The sequence below is a fragment of the Littorina saxatilis genome, linkage group LG13 (genome assembly GCF_037325665.1).
Source record: "Littorina saxatilis isolate snail1 linkage group LG13, US_GU_Lsax_2.0, whole genome shotgun sequence".
NCBI lineage: Eukaryota > Metazoa > Mollusca > Gastropoda > Littorinimorpha > Littorinidae > Littorina > Littorina saxatilis.
The window spans coordinates 8,931,161-8,947,440 of NC_090257.1; the positions used below are offsets into that span (position 1 = coordinate 8,931,161).

Below are 16,280 nucleotides of genomic sequence, written 5' to 3' on the forward strand. Positions count from 1 at the left end.
ACAGTTATGGCCAGGTAAAGATTGGGTACACACACTTATGGCTAATCGAAGATCATATAAAATTATTAAGGACCGTTCTTCATGGGAAAAACAACAACAACAAAGCATGGGATGGTAAACTGAATCATGTTCTATGAAACTTGACTGAATCATTTGTTTGCAGCCTTTTAATGAAACAAATATTAAAAAAACATTGGACTAAGTGAAAGTGTCAGTAGGGCCCAGACATATTGTGGGACATATTTATTTATGTTGGTGGCGCTGTTGTAGTGTTGTTATACATGTATTCAAAAAGAATTAAAAACATGTTTTCAAAAACAACCACAAAACGAACCCACATTGGACTCATTCATAAAGTTTTAATGTAGACTAATTCCTGTCACTTTCTATTTCATTAGAAACCTTCCTCATCAGTTAACTTAAACAAGATTTTTTTATTTAATTTTGAAAAAAAAAAAAAAAAAGGTTTGAAGTTAAACTAGAGTTTGGAGGGGTACATGGGTGTTGAAAGGGATTCTTTCTTTCTTTATTTGGTGTTTAACGTCGTTTTCAACCACGAAGGTTATATCGCGACAGGGAAAGGGGGGGGGGGGGGGGGGGGGGGGGGGGGGGGAGAGTTGAAAGGGATGTGGACAAACGTGTGTTGGGGGAACTTCCCCCTGATACACATGGCCATGTACATTTGGGACTTGACTTTCACATCAACTTCAATCAGCAGTAACTGCCTTTCTAAAATTAAGTGTAACCTCACCCCCCCCCCCCCCCCCCCCCCCCCCCCCGATTGAAGACTCTCTCCCTTTTAGGACTTTGCCGATTTTTTTGTCAATTGTTTCTTGTTCACAAAAGCACTAATCAAAAAATTGCTCCAGGGGCTTGCAACGTAGTACAATATATTACCTTACTGGGAGAATGCAAGTTTCCAGTACAAAGGACTTAACATTTCTTACATACTGCTTGACTAAAATGTTTACAAACATTGACTATTCTAAAGAAACACTTAACAAGGGTAAAAGGAGAAACAGAATCCGTTAGTCGCCTCTTACGACATGCTGGGGAGCATCGGGTAAATTCTTCCCCCTAACCCGCGGGGGAAGTTGTAAGGAATACTCTCTTCAAAAATGCAGTCAAAAGCTGACATAAGACTGTAAAAAAAAATACGAAGAATAAACTGAAACAGCGTCTGACTAGGGTGGTGACAACTGACATAGATGGATAATCATAAATCAATGTAATAATATCATGTGGTAATCATATTAATTGAATAAAAAGAAACCAAAATAAAAACAACTAATAATGCTGAAGACATTCATACAATGTGAAAATGCAACACATCCAACTGACTCGGGGGCACACCAAAAAAACAAAACAAAAAGAGGGAAAAAAAGTACTGGACAGTAAAACGGCCTTAAATAATATGAAGCTGATCTTTCATTCTAGTTTAGCCTAACTGTCTGATTGAATTGTATGTGAGACTTAACACAAACCCTGCAGCATGTTTAAGGTAGAGAACTTGAACTCATTTTTACACATTTATCTCAACACATTTACAATACTTCAGTTGCTTTCAGAAAGAAACTCAGCAACCACGTCAAACGGAGTCCTAAGAATTGAAAACCAGTTGAATTGCAACGCTCTTGACTCCCACTCTTCACCAATATTATTACAGTTATATATATATACCAGTACAGATGTGTACTGGTACGAATTCCCATACAGTTTTTATTTCAGTTTTCTTGTGTTGCGCCGGTATTTTGTACCGATATACCGACATTTTAGAAGCAGTGTATGACTAGGTGGATTTCAATCAATACAATGATGCTATGCGTATCACCAGGCTACTTAATGTCATGTTTTTCTTGCACAAAAATGGAGGCACTCTGCATGTTCTGCCTATGATGCTGTCTAATCTGTCAAAAACCTCCCCTGGCGTAGAGAAAACATGCTCAGATCACTTGTTGCAATGATTGTCTTTGGGCGATTCCAATTGATCGCTACGGGAATGCACAAAAAATACCAGTTCAAACCGCTACATAGAACACAAAACGGCTTTCTGTCTTTTAACTGGTTTAACCGATTTTTCAGAATACCATTGCCGCACGCAGAGACCTGCTTCCCAAATAATGTTAAACTGCATTGCATTGGATAAAATGCAGGTACATTACACAAGCAGCAATTCATCTGGGCAAACAAAAATTGTGTTGAAAATACTACTGATGGGACCAAGCTTTTTGTCTTCTTTGCCTGACAGTTGCACATACATTCTGACAAAATCATTTTTAGTCCAACCAACACTCTCTTGCATGAGCTCTGTGCAGTGTTTTTTTCTCTTTCTCCAAGCACCGGTTCAGAACACTCTGTGTCGTCTCACACTTTTGGGGGATCAACATAGAATACTGTTAGCAATATAAGGTTGGGTAAAGCACATATGATGCTTGGAGTTTTATGGTGAATATGTTGAGGCCATGCGATTATAAGTTTCCTCGAACAGTATGTTCCTTTCGCTTTCCTTCCTATCATGCTGACTTTTTTTTAACACAAAGTAATCAAAAGCATACAAAAAAACTCTACAGAGGGGAAAAACACAGAACAAAAAAATTACACTGGCACTGATTTCATCTGGATAGCATCATGAAGAACCATTCCACACACTGGATGTACATCATAAAATTTGTATCTAAAAGTATCACTGCCGTATTTCCCCCTCTAAGTTTAACGTGAACGATGATAGGTCTGTGGCGCTTGTGATGAAAGGTATCCTTCACTTTTTCCACAGTCGTCCCAGAAGAGAAGTTTGAAAGCTGAACGCAAGAAGATGAGTCACTGCTACATTCACTAACGCGACGTAGAGTTTGTGTGACACAGATACGCAGGCGTCGTCTTCCATCCCCGCAGAAGAAAACATGGAGATTCCTTATCAGTCAATGAATTATGCAAATCAAATAAGAAAGCGACCAATCACAGAACTGCACACTTATGCTGCTTTCTCCTAATTGGTTGAGGTTGCAATACTGCTCGAACGGCTTCATCAAAAACCTGCACAAGACAAAAAGAGCATCCATTAGTTTAAAATAAAATAACCTAAATATTCATCCTTTACTTGAGATTCTGTCAACTTCAACAGAAAAGTGACTGTATACCTCAATGTACAAGATCCAGCAATGTCAACAAATATAATTTTTCTGCACATTTTCTAAAATGACCATACAAGTTTCAAAATCTCCATACGTTTACAGCAAACTCCCCATAGGCCCCCCATCTTTTTAAATTTTCCAAAATGACCATAAAAGTTTCACAAATTTCTGGAAGTTTACAGCAGACATCAATTCAAACAACTCAAATTCACACGATAGACACACAGTAACCACGGGAAGGCAATCGACAAGGCAATTGACGAAAAGAACCGAGCGCCCTTTTCTTTTGCATTCCAGCCAAGCCCATACGACTCACATGCTTTACACATTTTTCCTACCAAAATACATGTGACCTTGACCCAAGGTCAAGGTCATCCAAGGTCATGCAACACAAAGCTGTTAATTCAAGACATAGGAAGTACAATGGTGCTTATTGGCTCTTTCTACCATGAGATATGGTCACTTTTAGTGGTTCACTACCTTATTTTGGTCACATTTCATAAGGGTCAAAGTGACCTTGACCTTGATCATATGTGACCGAATGTGTCTCATGATGAAAGCATAACATGTGCCCCACATAATTTTTCAGTTTGAAACAGTTATCTTCCATAGTTCAGGGTCAAGGTCACTTCAAAATATGTATACAATCCAACTTTGAAGAGCTCCTGTGACCTTGACCTTGAAGCAAGGTAAACCAAACTGGTATCAAAAGATGGGGCTTACTTTGCCCTATATATCATATATAGGTGAGGTATTGAATCTCAAAAACTTCAGAGAAAATGGGAAAAATATGAAAAATAGCTGTTTTTTAGACAACATTTATGGCCCCTGCGACCTTGACCTTGAAGCAAGGTCAAGATGCTATGTATGTTTTTAGGGGCCTTGTCATCATACACCGTCTTGCCAAATTTGGTACTGATAGACTGAATAGTGTCCAAGAAATATCCAACGTTAAAGTTTTCCGGACGGACGGACGACTCGGGTGAGTACATAGACTCACTTTTGCTTCGCATGTGAGTCAATAAAATAAAAACACACACACAAAAACACCGGAGGAACATGCAAGCTTCCAATACCTGTTTGAGATTGCACTGCGTAAGGCCAGAGAATACAGAATAGAAAATGCCAAAAAACTCGAGACCAATACCTGTTTGACTTTGAGACCGCGCTGTGTAAAGGCAGAGAACAAATCAACACACAAAAAGCACAAGACCAGAGGAACATGCAAGCTTCCAATATCTGTTTGAGACCGCGCTGTGTAAGGGCAGAGAAAAAAGAACAGAAAACACAAACAAACTCAAGACCAATACCTGTTTGAGACCGCGCTGTGTAAGGGCAGAGCACTCCATGTACTTGGTGGCCCGCACCTTGTTGGCAAGCTTGATGCCTTGTTCCCGCTTCACTGGCGACAGACCCTGAGCGGCCAGCAATCCTATCGCCTCCTTGTTCTCCCGCAAGTCTATTTTAGTACCTGTGGCAACAAGAGAAAAAGAAAACCAAACGATATCGATTACAAAAAGACGTATCTTTTTTACCCTCGTTTCGTTTTTGAAGTGAAATCTCTTACGTCAAAAGCCAAACAAAGTCTCCATAAAGAAGGGTTCGGTTTACTAGTGCGCCCTGCGCCATTGGCGCATTAAATCAGAAAATGTTCCATTACAATTCCCTTCAGGGCTTCAAAGGGCGCATTGAGGTCACTTACCACTGCGCCAACGTATGCACACTTAACATCGGAGTACGTTTCAGAATTAAGCAAAGCAAAAGCGCGTGCCAAGCCGAGTTTGTGTAACGAACTGTGATTGGCTGTTAAATATGTATAGTGCATTGTGTGCAGCCAATCCAGTAAACTAAATGTTCTCCCTTGACAAACATGCAAGCCTCTTCTGAAAAGTTTTGAACTTCCACAGCCATCTGACGATCAACGGCCATAAGGACGCTTTCGACACGCGAAGGGAGTTAAATTCAGAAGCTTTCGTCAAGAAGGAAGAAGCAGTCAAGGAAATTTTTTTTGCTCTGCTAAGAAAACTTGCCATTTCTGAATTTCTGTTCGCTGATGCAGTCGCTAACCCATTTGGGTGTGCCTCATGTTGAACATTTAAAAATATAGTCTTTTCTCTGACCGTGATCAAAACACACACACAACGATAACACGATAAAGTGGCTAATTCTCAGATAGCACAATGTTGCACCATTTTGCATCTTTGGACAAAAACATGTACAGACCGCCTGAGCCCTCTTGGTGCTTCTTGTCTTTCGACTATGTTCCATCGGAATTTGGTTGAGGGGGAAAAATGTCCCATTGGCTTTTTCTCCCAGGCTGAACCCTGAGTGATAGTGATACAGTGGAGTCCAGCTATAACGAACCTGAGTATAACGAAATCCCTCTTTTAACAAACTGCCAATGATTTCCCGGCAGACAGCCTTCTATTTCTTACTTGTTACTTTCCGGCTACATCGAACCTTTTGAACTCATTTGCATAACGAACCCCTCTTTTAACAAACACGTTTTCATCGCCCCAGAGCCGTTTTGTCTCTAAAAGTCACAAGGCTACAACGAACTGATGTCAATAATTGTCTCCAAAGACAAAAATACACAAACGCAAGTGCACATCGCGTGATGAGCGAACTCTGAACACACTAACAGCGGGAGGTGCGCGGAACAGATCGAACCAAAACCGAAAGTTGTGGTGGCGTCATGACATTTTGCGATGTACGCCAGCGAAGCTCGTGCACATGTGGTCTGTCTTGCTAAAAACAATGGCTGACGAACATGGTTTCGAAATCTGGAACTGTTTTTTTGTTTTCTCCGATCCGTGACCGAGTGACGTGATATAGAAGCACGCGTTCGTTTGAATCAATACTCTCCTCAGGCAGTGAAGTCTCCTAAATTGCTCAACACTGTGGACAGTCCGGAGTGCAGTTATGTCCCGTGAATGAGCGAGTCAAAGTTTTATCGTGAAAACTGACGCTTTTCATGCACCTTCCGCTGTTAGTTTGCCTCTCTCTATGGATTATATTATGAAGCTGTTGAAAACATGCAGAGATTGTACTCTCCAAGGAAAGATCGATGGGACGATCATTTGAAGGTGATTGGGAAAACTTGTCTTTAGGCCATTTAGGGCTGAAAACTCTACAGCGAATTACTGATATAACGAACTAAAATGTATCTCCCTTGAGATTCGTTGTACCCGGACTCCACTGTATAGTACGGCACAACCAAACTTCTTTTTCTTTTCCTTACATGTTTGTATTACATTACCAAGCCCTGAGACTTTCGCTTTTCCCCAAAGAATAGAAAGATTTTATCGAAAAAAGGTAAAGAGACTGTGAGCAACAGGGAAAGTGACCGCAACCCTAACACACCCAAGGGAAAAGTGAATCCCATGTGCGCGCAACCAAATGTATGGATTCCCCACTATTTCCGGAGTGTTATTTTTATTTTTTAGATAAGTCAGGTGAGACATTACTAACACCCCAGAACCAGGCCCATGCAAGGTATAATATACAGGCATGGTACTGAAGGAATGGCAATTTCAGCTGAAATAAAGCCGGGGGTGAAGGGGCAGCGCCCCTTGTGGGGGTCAGGGGGCAACGCCCCCTGAAGCTGACGACTTTTTACTAATTCAAATGTGTTTAGTGCCCTCTCCTTAAAGCTGAGAGGGATATAAGTGAAAGATAACAAGGCTTGAGTAAGAAAAAATAATAATCTCAAGTCAATCAGCCGATTTTTTTTTTAATTCTTTTTTTTTTTTTTCCAGATTTTCGTTTTCGGCGGATTTCCGCCGATTGGCGGAAGAGTACCATGCCTGAATATAGCATTTGTGCACATCTACAATACTGGAAACAGGCAGTAAAACAACAGAGTCCTGACTTTAAGCTTGTGTTGTAGCTTACTGGGCACAACCTTGTTCATGTTTACAATTTGATATGTTTGTGTACATGTTTGTAAACCATAATAAAGGTTTGAACCTCACTGTTTGCGTTTGTCTGATTTTTTATGCAATGTATATTGTTGGTTTTTGTGACAAAAATAGCATCAGAAAGCGGGACATAATTTTGAAGAAGAAGTGAAGTGCTCAGTGCATTTAAAACTAGCAGCAAAGAAGTAAACTCTGTGTATAATGATAGTATATATTAAACACTTTACCTAATGAACACATCTCCATTACACAAATTCGTGACATTTGACCTTTGATGCAGGTCAAAATAATGATGTTTGCACGTTACATTCGTTTCCACTTGCATCAACTGAGTTGTGTTCTGCTTCCAGAACACAGAAGTGCTTCAGTAGAACAATATTTTGTTTAGAATGCATCACACACTATCAGTCTTTCTAAAACTAATGCAATTCACGATGAAAAGTTAAACACGGTACCACTAGAGGAACGCGTATCTGGCAAATCACGTTTAGTCTCCACCTGTGACGTCCGCAACACTGCCGCTCAACCCATCCAGGAAGCTGACGCACTTGTGTTTTGCACCCTGAATCGGAAGAGCGTGAGTAAGCGGTCAGCGTGTAGACCACAAATTGCAAGATGCGTGGACACGCTAAAACAAACGAGCATCATTGGTCGAATAGTTTCCACTGACGCGGTGTGCCGTACAACACATTCGTTCGGGGTTACGCCACGTGCCTGCATCTCACGCTAGCTGTGGCCTTCTACAAAGCTTATTGAGGTAAGTGTTATCATTAATGCTCATTATGTATTGATAAAAGTGCCACTGATTGAACATTTAGTCCCTCCAACAGAAATATTCCTTGATGATTGTCCGAGATAGTGTGTACTCTTGTCGTCTGCTTTCGTCTCCACGGTGACGAACGAGCAACCCAAAGCAATATTCTCGCAAAACTACAATATTGTTAACTGATTTTTGTAGAAATCAAATGAAGAAGGTTTGGTTAATAAATAATAACTGAAGTCCATTTGGAATTTAATGTGCACGGCCCAATCTGATCGGACGTTTTTAAGAAACGAAAATCAGACCTTTTTGGTTTCTGTTGTGACGTTCAGAACAACGAAACATGATATTCGGAGTAATAATAAAAGCATGTTAGTTCTGCAAGTTTGTTTGCATACATTATTAATAAATCACCAATAAAAGCGCGGTCTTGTTGGTTCTAAAAGAAATTAAAGCAAGCATGCAGAAAAATAATCCATTTGGGGTCGCGTATCAGTAGATTTCGTTTCTCCTGTGACATACGCTCTCGAACACGCGTGCGAAGTATCAGATCTAAGTCTATAAAATGCAAAAGCAAACAAATGTTTTCCTTTGATTTCGTATTTCATATATGGCATGTGCATTTTAAGTTTTTAAATGTGCTGCCCGAAATTTGGCGTTTTGTAAACGGGAGTCACAGTGGAGACGAAGTTTAATCGCAGCAGTTGTTTCCTTGTGACCTACGTCACAGTTAGTTTGCGGCCTGTATTTATTGTTTACTTTGGAAGTTGTATGCCTAAAGCATATCATTTATAATACTTTTAGACTTGTCTAAACAAATAGTTTAAAAAAAGAGGCTGTCTTTTGTAGTAAAACTAAGAGATATGTTTGTTGGTTACCATGGAAGCTAGTTACACTTCTCTCATGGCTTCTTCGTACCATACGCTTCTGATTATCGATTTTGGTACTGATTTGTAACTTGCAGATGGCCCTTTTGTTTGTAAAACTTGATATCTCATATTTTATGCACATTCTGGTGCATGTTTCAATGCAAAAAGAGTTAGTTTCTGAGCAAGCATTTCTTTACAGCAGTCCCTGCAATGATGAAGGCCCTCCGAGAAAGAGAGTGAAAAATCGGCCACCGTTCTCAGCATCGCGTATCTGTGTGTAACCTCTTTCATTGACAAGATACTCTTGTTTCCCTGCAGCCTTGACCAGTGAGTCGGTTACCGACAGCACCAAACAGTGCATGGCTGGGGGGAGAGAGAGAGAGAGAGGGGGGGGGGGGGGGGGTAGCTGGCTAAACTCAGTGGGGTGTCCGGTGTCACTGAAGTCAGCAGGAAGAGCATTGGAGAGAAATAGAGAGGTGTACTCTTCCAAACAATTTCCAAGGATCAGTTGTCAGGGCTTAGGGTAGTCAGTGAGGGAGAGTGAGAGCGGTTTGTGTACAGTCCGACTGAAGAGTGAAAAGTCGCTGCCACAAGATCGACATGCAGTCAATAAAGCCAGACAAGAAGAATGATTATGACATGCGGCTCTATCTGCTGGTTTTTTTTTAATTCAAACTGGTTTTCAACGCTTATTCTCACAAAGCATCTGCACACCTGCCTCTGCCTCTGTGCTGTGTTTGTGTGGCTGCTTTCGTATGATGTCAGTGCATGGTGAGTGCGTTCACTGCCTTGTCACCACTTCCCCACCTTTTTCAGAATGTTTTCTTGGAGTTGGATAATTCTCCTTACTCCTTGCCCCCTCCTTACTCCTCGCCCCCTCCTAACTTCAGTTCATACTTTATTGCGTGCCGACTGACCAGTCGGTGTGGCGTCCGTGTAGAGAAGAAGGGAATAAGGTTACACAATGCGCTAGTGTGAGACGCCAAGTTTCGTGTTTCGAGTTGCTGTAGTAAATATAGAGTAAACTTTGTCTTTGGGACTGACTTTCTGTTGTGTGCTATCCGTCTTTCGACTTACGTAAGAGAAATCCCATTTCGAGCTCAGGGTACTTTGTACACATAGAGTAAAGAGGGGTAATTCCGGACCAGAATTTCTTTGTGTGCTACTGCGCGAATTTTTGACTTAACCGTTTGTGAGTTAGCTGGATTTGCCTGTATGTAATACTTGCAGCAAAGGTGATCAGTTTTCATTTTGATTTTTTCTCTGCATACTTTTTATTATTATGGATTCATTTATTTTTCAGTTTCAGACTTCTAGTACAATAATGTTCTGCATTTTGTTTTCAGTACAAGTTCCCTCAGCTTTCTGCAGATGCTTACCAACAGACTGAAGTTGCACAACTCACCGGACATAATTCCAGGTGTGATTTTACTTTCTGATTTCACTGTTCAGATCTTATTCGCATAGATTTCTCCACAAAATAGATTTAAGCTCTCGGACAGTGTTTTAATTTTTAGAGGAAAGTCTTCCTATCCAATAAAGTACACTTGTAATTATTCTTTGATTGCAGAAAAAGTTATCTTGCAATCGTCCTTGGTATTGTGAGTGGAGTGAGGGGATGATGTACTCAGAACTTGCTTGTGGAGGTTTTGCTTAACCCTGTATGTTCTGTCCTCTTTCAGCATTCAGCATGGCAGCTGGGTGGAGGTCACTTTCACCACTGTACGAGGCAACACCGAAGTATACAGTGGGGTGGTGGTGGGACTCAGACCAGGGGAGGCCGTGTCAACTTTCTTCGGAAGAAGGGAGATGCATACATCTTCCCAGACGTGGAGGACATTTCATGGGTGGATGCTGGCAGCGTTAGACTGCTAAATGTCCCAACTGTCGGCCGTAGAGGGCAACATATGTTTGACTGATTTTTTATGCACTTCATCTTTTGATTATCGTGGATGAACATAGTTTTTACGCTGGTTTCTTTTTCATGTTTTTACAACACATTTTTGTACTCCTGGAGCATCTTGCATCATTTCTTAAATTGTTCTTCGGTAACTACCCACCCTTTCCCATCATTAGTTTGCATTTCAGCAGTTCTAAAACTTGTGGAGCCACGACCTTCTTTTACTCCTAATCTCACAGTTTTTATCACTGTCTGGTATTGATTATGTTGGTATATGGTGTATTTGATAAATTTATCAATAATTGACAGAAATTTAAAGTTTTTTTGTGTGTTTTATTGCATGATGTCAATTTTTACAGTCACATGACGCACACGCGTCAGTCTCAATTTTAACACTCAAATCATCTTCAATCACAACACATTTTTAGAAAATGATAAGAAAAACGGTCCTTTTCATGCTCCTAACTCAGTGTGCTTTATGTTTTCACCATGAAGGCCATGACACCTCTGCGCATCTGAAAACATCACAATAGACACAAAGAAATGTGCGATTTCCTCCATTTGGGTTCCACGTGACATACAAAACATTTGGTTATTCACACAAAATGAATAATGTGTAAGTAACTGCAACAACATAAAAACAACTGTCTTTGTATGACAAAAACAATATATGAAAGACCTGCATACAATGCTGTTATCATAGTGTAGGTGAAATTGTTTATCCCCTCTGTTGCGTATGTCACGGTTTCCACTATAGTCATTGGTACTGCGTGGAAAATGAATAGGTTTTTCTTCTCATGTTTCACTTAGGATACAAGACCTTGAATGTCTGCCAACATTGCAAAATAATTTCAGCAGGAATATTGGTTCATTGTTTGAATAACTATACCAGGTGGAAACCATGTGACATACAAGACACCACTCACGTTGGTTAACTCTTGGTGATGTTTTACTGAAACCGGCATGTGCTTTGTTTATTAATTGCATTAAGGCATTAAAATAGTGTCTAAACTTTAAGAAAAAGTGGGTTTGGCTTTGTTTTTATAATGTTTATTTTTTTACCCCAATGTCCCAGGTTGTGATCCAGTATTGTAGATGTGCACATTTGCAATTAAAGTAATTTATTCATTCTTGGTACTGACCTACTACTATAACTGGTGCATCAGGACAGTGGTGTTTGATCTCGGGATTCCACTTTGTCAGGACGTTTTCGTACGAAGAGGGGCTCACAACGCTGAAGCAGATGAGGAACACGTCCGTCTGAAACAAACGCAAGACCAGGAGCATGAATGTGTCAATCATGGTTTCCCTTGTAAGGCCTAAAAAAAAATAGATGTGGTTACGGTAACCCGACCTACCAAAAACCAAAAACTGCAAAAAACGCAATAAAAGCGAAAGCGCCCGTGTCGCACACTTATTTCCCTGTCAAGTAGGTTTCATTTGTACACATTAGAAAAAAAAGTTTAAAAAAAAAGTGATTGCCTACCTACCTACCCTATTTTGGGGCTATGTTACCGTAACCACACCTATTATTTTTTTTGGCCTAAATGTTAATGCCAACATGATGAGAACAAAACAGATTGTAAAGAATAGACACACCATACACACTCTCATGCAAGCAAAAAACAAAACATCAACAGAAACAGATCTTTTCAACCAGTTGAATAACCAACAACTGCACAGCAGGTCTGGAAACTGGTGAAGTCTACATGTGCACACACACTGAGAACAACACAGGAATGGGCATGTTTCTCTCTCTTTCACTTGAGTTAAAATGAATTACATGGTGGAGAGTCAGTCAAAATGTAGCAAATACTGAACATTTTAAAAAGCAAAGGGTCCAGGGTCCTGCGAGGTGCAAATGATTCAAGTTATCTGCTCAGCCAGAATGTCTACTCCTAGCTGCGTGAAGTAAGCGTAACGTGCATTTTACCTGTGGATAAGAGAGGGGCCGTAACCGGTCGTAGTCTTCCTGCCCCGCCGTGTCCCACAATCCCAGGCTGACAGGAATGCCGTCCACCATCATGTTGGCTGTGTAGTTGTCAAACCTGCAGCACCGTCAACACAAAAACATTTTGAGGTTAAATCTTTATTTTGACTATGTACACCTCTTCAACTACAGCACAAGGATTTCATTTTCATTACCTTATTCAAGTTATTCACTTATTGTCCCATTGCTGGAAATTCAAGTCGCTTCCTCCCAGTGGAAATCTAGCAGCAACAGAGTCGCGCTACCTAGGTGTGTGTGTGTGTTTAGGTGTATTCAGCCATCTGCACTTATGACAGAATGACCGAGGTCTTTTACCAGCCACAGTGGCGACACGGGAGGGGGAACATTTCTGAGTCAGCACATAAAGTTGACCCATATCCGTTCCGGTTTCGAACCTGTGACCCTCGGATCACAAGTCCAATGCTTTACCAACTGAGCTATCATTGACATTGATAATGATAGTGACTACCTACCTACTTACCTGCCCAATAATTTTTGTTTTGTTTTGTCAGACCGTGGTTTTGATTTTACTTGTTGTAATAATATTTGTGCATACGAGTCAAAAGAAAAATTTCTGTAAGTTTCAAACTTCCACATTCAAACAATAAAAGTTGTATTGAATTGATTTGAGGACTGACTCTGATCATTTTGACATTGTCACCTCATGCATAAACATTTGTAACTCATTTAAATATTGCCAGGTAAGCACATCAATATAAATTATGATTTGTGATTGGCTAGTTAGAACACTCAAAGTCGAAGGCTGATCTTTTTTGTCACTGTCCGCTTTTATTAATTTTACATGATTCTGTCAAAATCAAAACCTTCCGACCATCTATAAATGTGTTATTGTTAGCAAATTGAAGCCATTGTGAATCACAATCATACATGTAGTAAAGTTTTACAATACCTTCTTCACAATAACATTGCTATCTGGATGCTTTTGCTTCATGTGACACTTGTTCACAAATTAACAGGTTCATTTTATTGCCAAGAACAAAGGAAATAGATATGTCTCTCCAATCACACACACTGATACACAGAACTCATTACATAATCCATCTGCTCCTATTTGTTAAGTTTAATGGTCAACAAACACACTCAGTGACTGTCTCAGTATTAAACTAAGGCCAAAAAAAATAGGTCTGTTTACGGTAACATAGGCAAAAAAAATAGGGTCGGTAGGTCGGGATATTTTTTTTTTTTTCTCTCCAAAAAACCATATTTTTACGTTATTTTGCCAAAAAAACAAGATTTTTTTTTCTTCCCCCAAATGCCAAAAAAAAGTCTAGGGTCGCGTGAAAAAACTAGGGTCGGTCGGGTTACCGTAAACAGACCTTTTTTTTTTTTTGCCTAATGCAAGGAGGGCGCGGTGGCTGAGTGGATAAGATGTCGGCCTCCCAAGCGGAACACAAAAGAAGAAGAAGAAACTAATACTCACACGGTGGGGACATATTCTCCGGGAAAGCTGTCGGTGGTGTACGAGATGAGCATGCAGGTTTTGCCCACTGTGCCGTCGCCCACCACCACACACTTGATTGGTCGTCCCTGGGCCATGTCATTCATGGGGGGATGCTCTAATCACCTTGTGAAGGCAACCAGACTTTACACAACCAGTGCTCAAGTTTGCAAGCGTCAATCACCCACTCTCTCCTCCTGACGGAGTGGATACCTAAAAAAGAAAAGCAAGGATAAAGGTCATGTAATTTTCAATAATTTGAAGCAGAAACTTACAAGACTTCAATACTTTATTGTCCCATCGCTGGGAAATTTGGGATGCTTCCACCCACCAGTCACAAGAGGAAAGCTAGCAGCAGCAAAGTCGTGCCACGTAAGTGTCTGCGTTTCTAGGGGTATAATCAGCCACCAACATTTCTGGGACTGGGAGAATGACTGAGGTCTTTAAAGACTGCCACTGTCGTGACACTGACAGGAGGTTAACATGGATTACATTTCTCGTTGTCATACAACAATGATCAAGTGAGGATAAATCTCATTCTTACTATCTTATCTTACTCTTAGTAAACTTAATAATCTTATGAATCTTAAAAGTGAATGTCTCATCTGAATCTGATGTGGAATGTTTGTAAATTGTATACAATATGATTCTCGTTATTTTAACTCAATAATCAGAAGTAGATGGAGGATGTACTTCAGCAGTTAACTGAAGAAAAGTAGACATCATGGTTATACTAGGCTCGACTTACCGATCGTCTCTATCTTCAGGGCATTGTTCAGAGAGTACTCTGTGTTCAACTCACGACAACTGAGTAAGATAATGACTGAAAAGTGATGCTGCATCATTAGTGCATGTCTACTTGCGTACAACCTCAAAATAAACAAAGACTTCATTCACAGGCAAGATGCCGGTTGCAAAATAACATCGGTCAACGCACAGACCATCCCAAATCAAATGAAGTAAGTGCATCAGTGCACATAAACCCTTCTTCTGAAGACGTGCCAACCACATTTTCTGCACGATAATCTTAACCCGAACGTATGATTTCTAGATTCTTTTTCCCCCACCGATGCACATCTGCCGAGAAAATTTACCTACGGCTTAGATTTACATGGGAAGAAGGGGGGAGTGGTTCTGCAGCCCATGAAAGAAGTAACCGATGACAGTTCGCAAGCTCTCACCCTCGTTGACTCATGCTCTGAGCAGCTTTGTACAGCCGAGCAGACAAAAAAGTGATGAGTGCCGAACTAGGTCACTATCCGCGCTTAGCCAGCTCTCGGACACAGCCAGGCTACAAGAGGCGTAAGCTTACCTTTCAACCTTGTCTAAATTCAAGAGTTTGATTGTGAAGATCCATGCACATTGCAAGGTTTTGTCGGAACCATAACACAGTTGGCGGTGAGGAGCACTATGCGGCCGCCATGTTTATTAATCAGCATCACACGTCTATTTTTGTTCCACCAATCAGAGCGTGTAAAACGAAGTAGTTGAGCTTGCTCTCCCCTTGCCCTCTGTGGCAGAGATAAGCCAACGATAACAGCAGCATGGTATCTCTTACTGCGATAAATCAATGTAGCAACTTTTACGGTAGAAACGGGGCAGGCGGCAGAAATTTTACATCTGAAAATCCTCCATTAGTCACGTAGGCGTCGATGATAAACATGCAGGTGTATCACTCAACTTTTCTATTTCTCCAAGCACCGGACGGATGCACATGCAGCGTTGCAGCTTTCTTGTTCAGTTGTTGAGAAAAAAACCAAAAACAATAACAAAACCACACCACTTTATCGCTGTTGTTTGTGTTGTTGTTGTTCTTGTTGTTGTCTTCGACACGCAGATTTACGATTTCAAGTCAATGACTGAAATCAGGTTTGACGCCGCTGAACTGTAGTTGAGATGAAAGTCACTGTCTAGTCCATCATCTGCAGGCCAAATCAGTGTTTTCCTGCCCCGTTGAATAAATGAAAAAGATTATTGAGCTTGGGATCCGTTTGGCACCCCCTCCTCCACCCGCAACACACACGCTTCAACCTCAGTCAAGACTTGAGTGGCCGAGTAAATTCAGCAAGTTGGTCATTTTAGCCGACATGTAGTTTAGGCCTATGTTTGAGTCTATGTAAATAAAGAACAGACTGCCTGGTTAGTAGCATGCTACCACTGAATTTCAAATGTCATCGATCTGTTCTATTTTTCAGTAACCCGGTTATACTGTAACGAACTTTCAGTGTCCTTTGAGTCCGTTGAGGGCGTT

At 40.7% G+C, this 16,280-nt stretch overlaps 1 protein-coding gene and 1 long non-coding RNA gene across 2 annotated transcripts; one reads left to right on the top strand and one right to left on the bottom strand.

Moving 5' to 3' along the window:
• Nucleotides 1–762: 762 nt before the first annotated feature.
• LOC138983542 (ras-related C3 botulinum toxin substrate 1-like) lies at nucleotides 763–15,466 on the bottom strand. The gene is made up of 6 exons (XM_070356810.1): nucleotides 15,342–15,466; nucleotides 14,012–14,242; nucleotides 12,514–12,628; nucleotides 11,723–11,840; nucleotides 4,442–4,602; nucleotides 763–3,033 (listed from the first exon to the last, which is right to left on the bottom strand). Exons 2-6 carry the CDS (start codon nucleotides 14,134–14,136, stop codon nucleotides 2,956–2,958), a joined length of 597 nt encoding a protein of 198 aa, XP_070212911.1. The 5' UTR covers nucleotides 14,137–14,242; nucleotides 15,342–15,466; the 3' UTR covers nucleotides 763–2,955.
• Nucleotides 7,551–10,898, top strand: LOC138983543 (uncharacterized). Its single transcript, XR_011461192.1, has 3 exons — nucleotides 7,551–7,808; nucleotides 10,027–10,100; nucleotides 10,363–10,898. It is a non-coding gene; the product is annotated as an uncharacterized lncRNA (long non-coding RNA).
• Nucleotides 15,467–16,280: the final 814 nt, after the last annotated feature.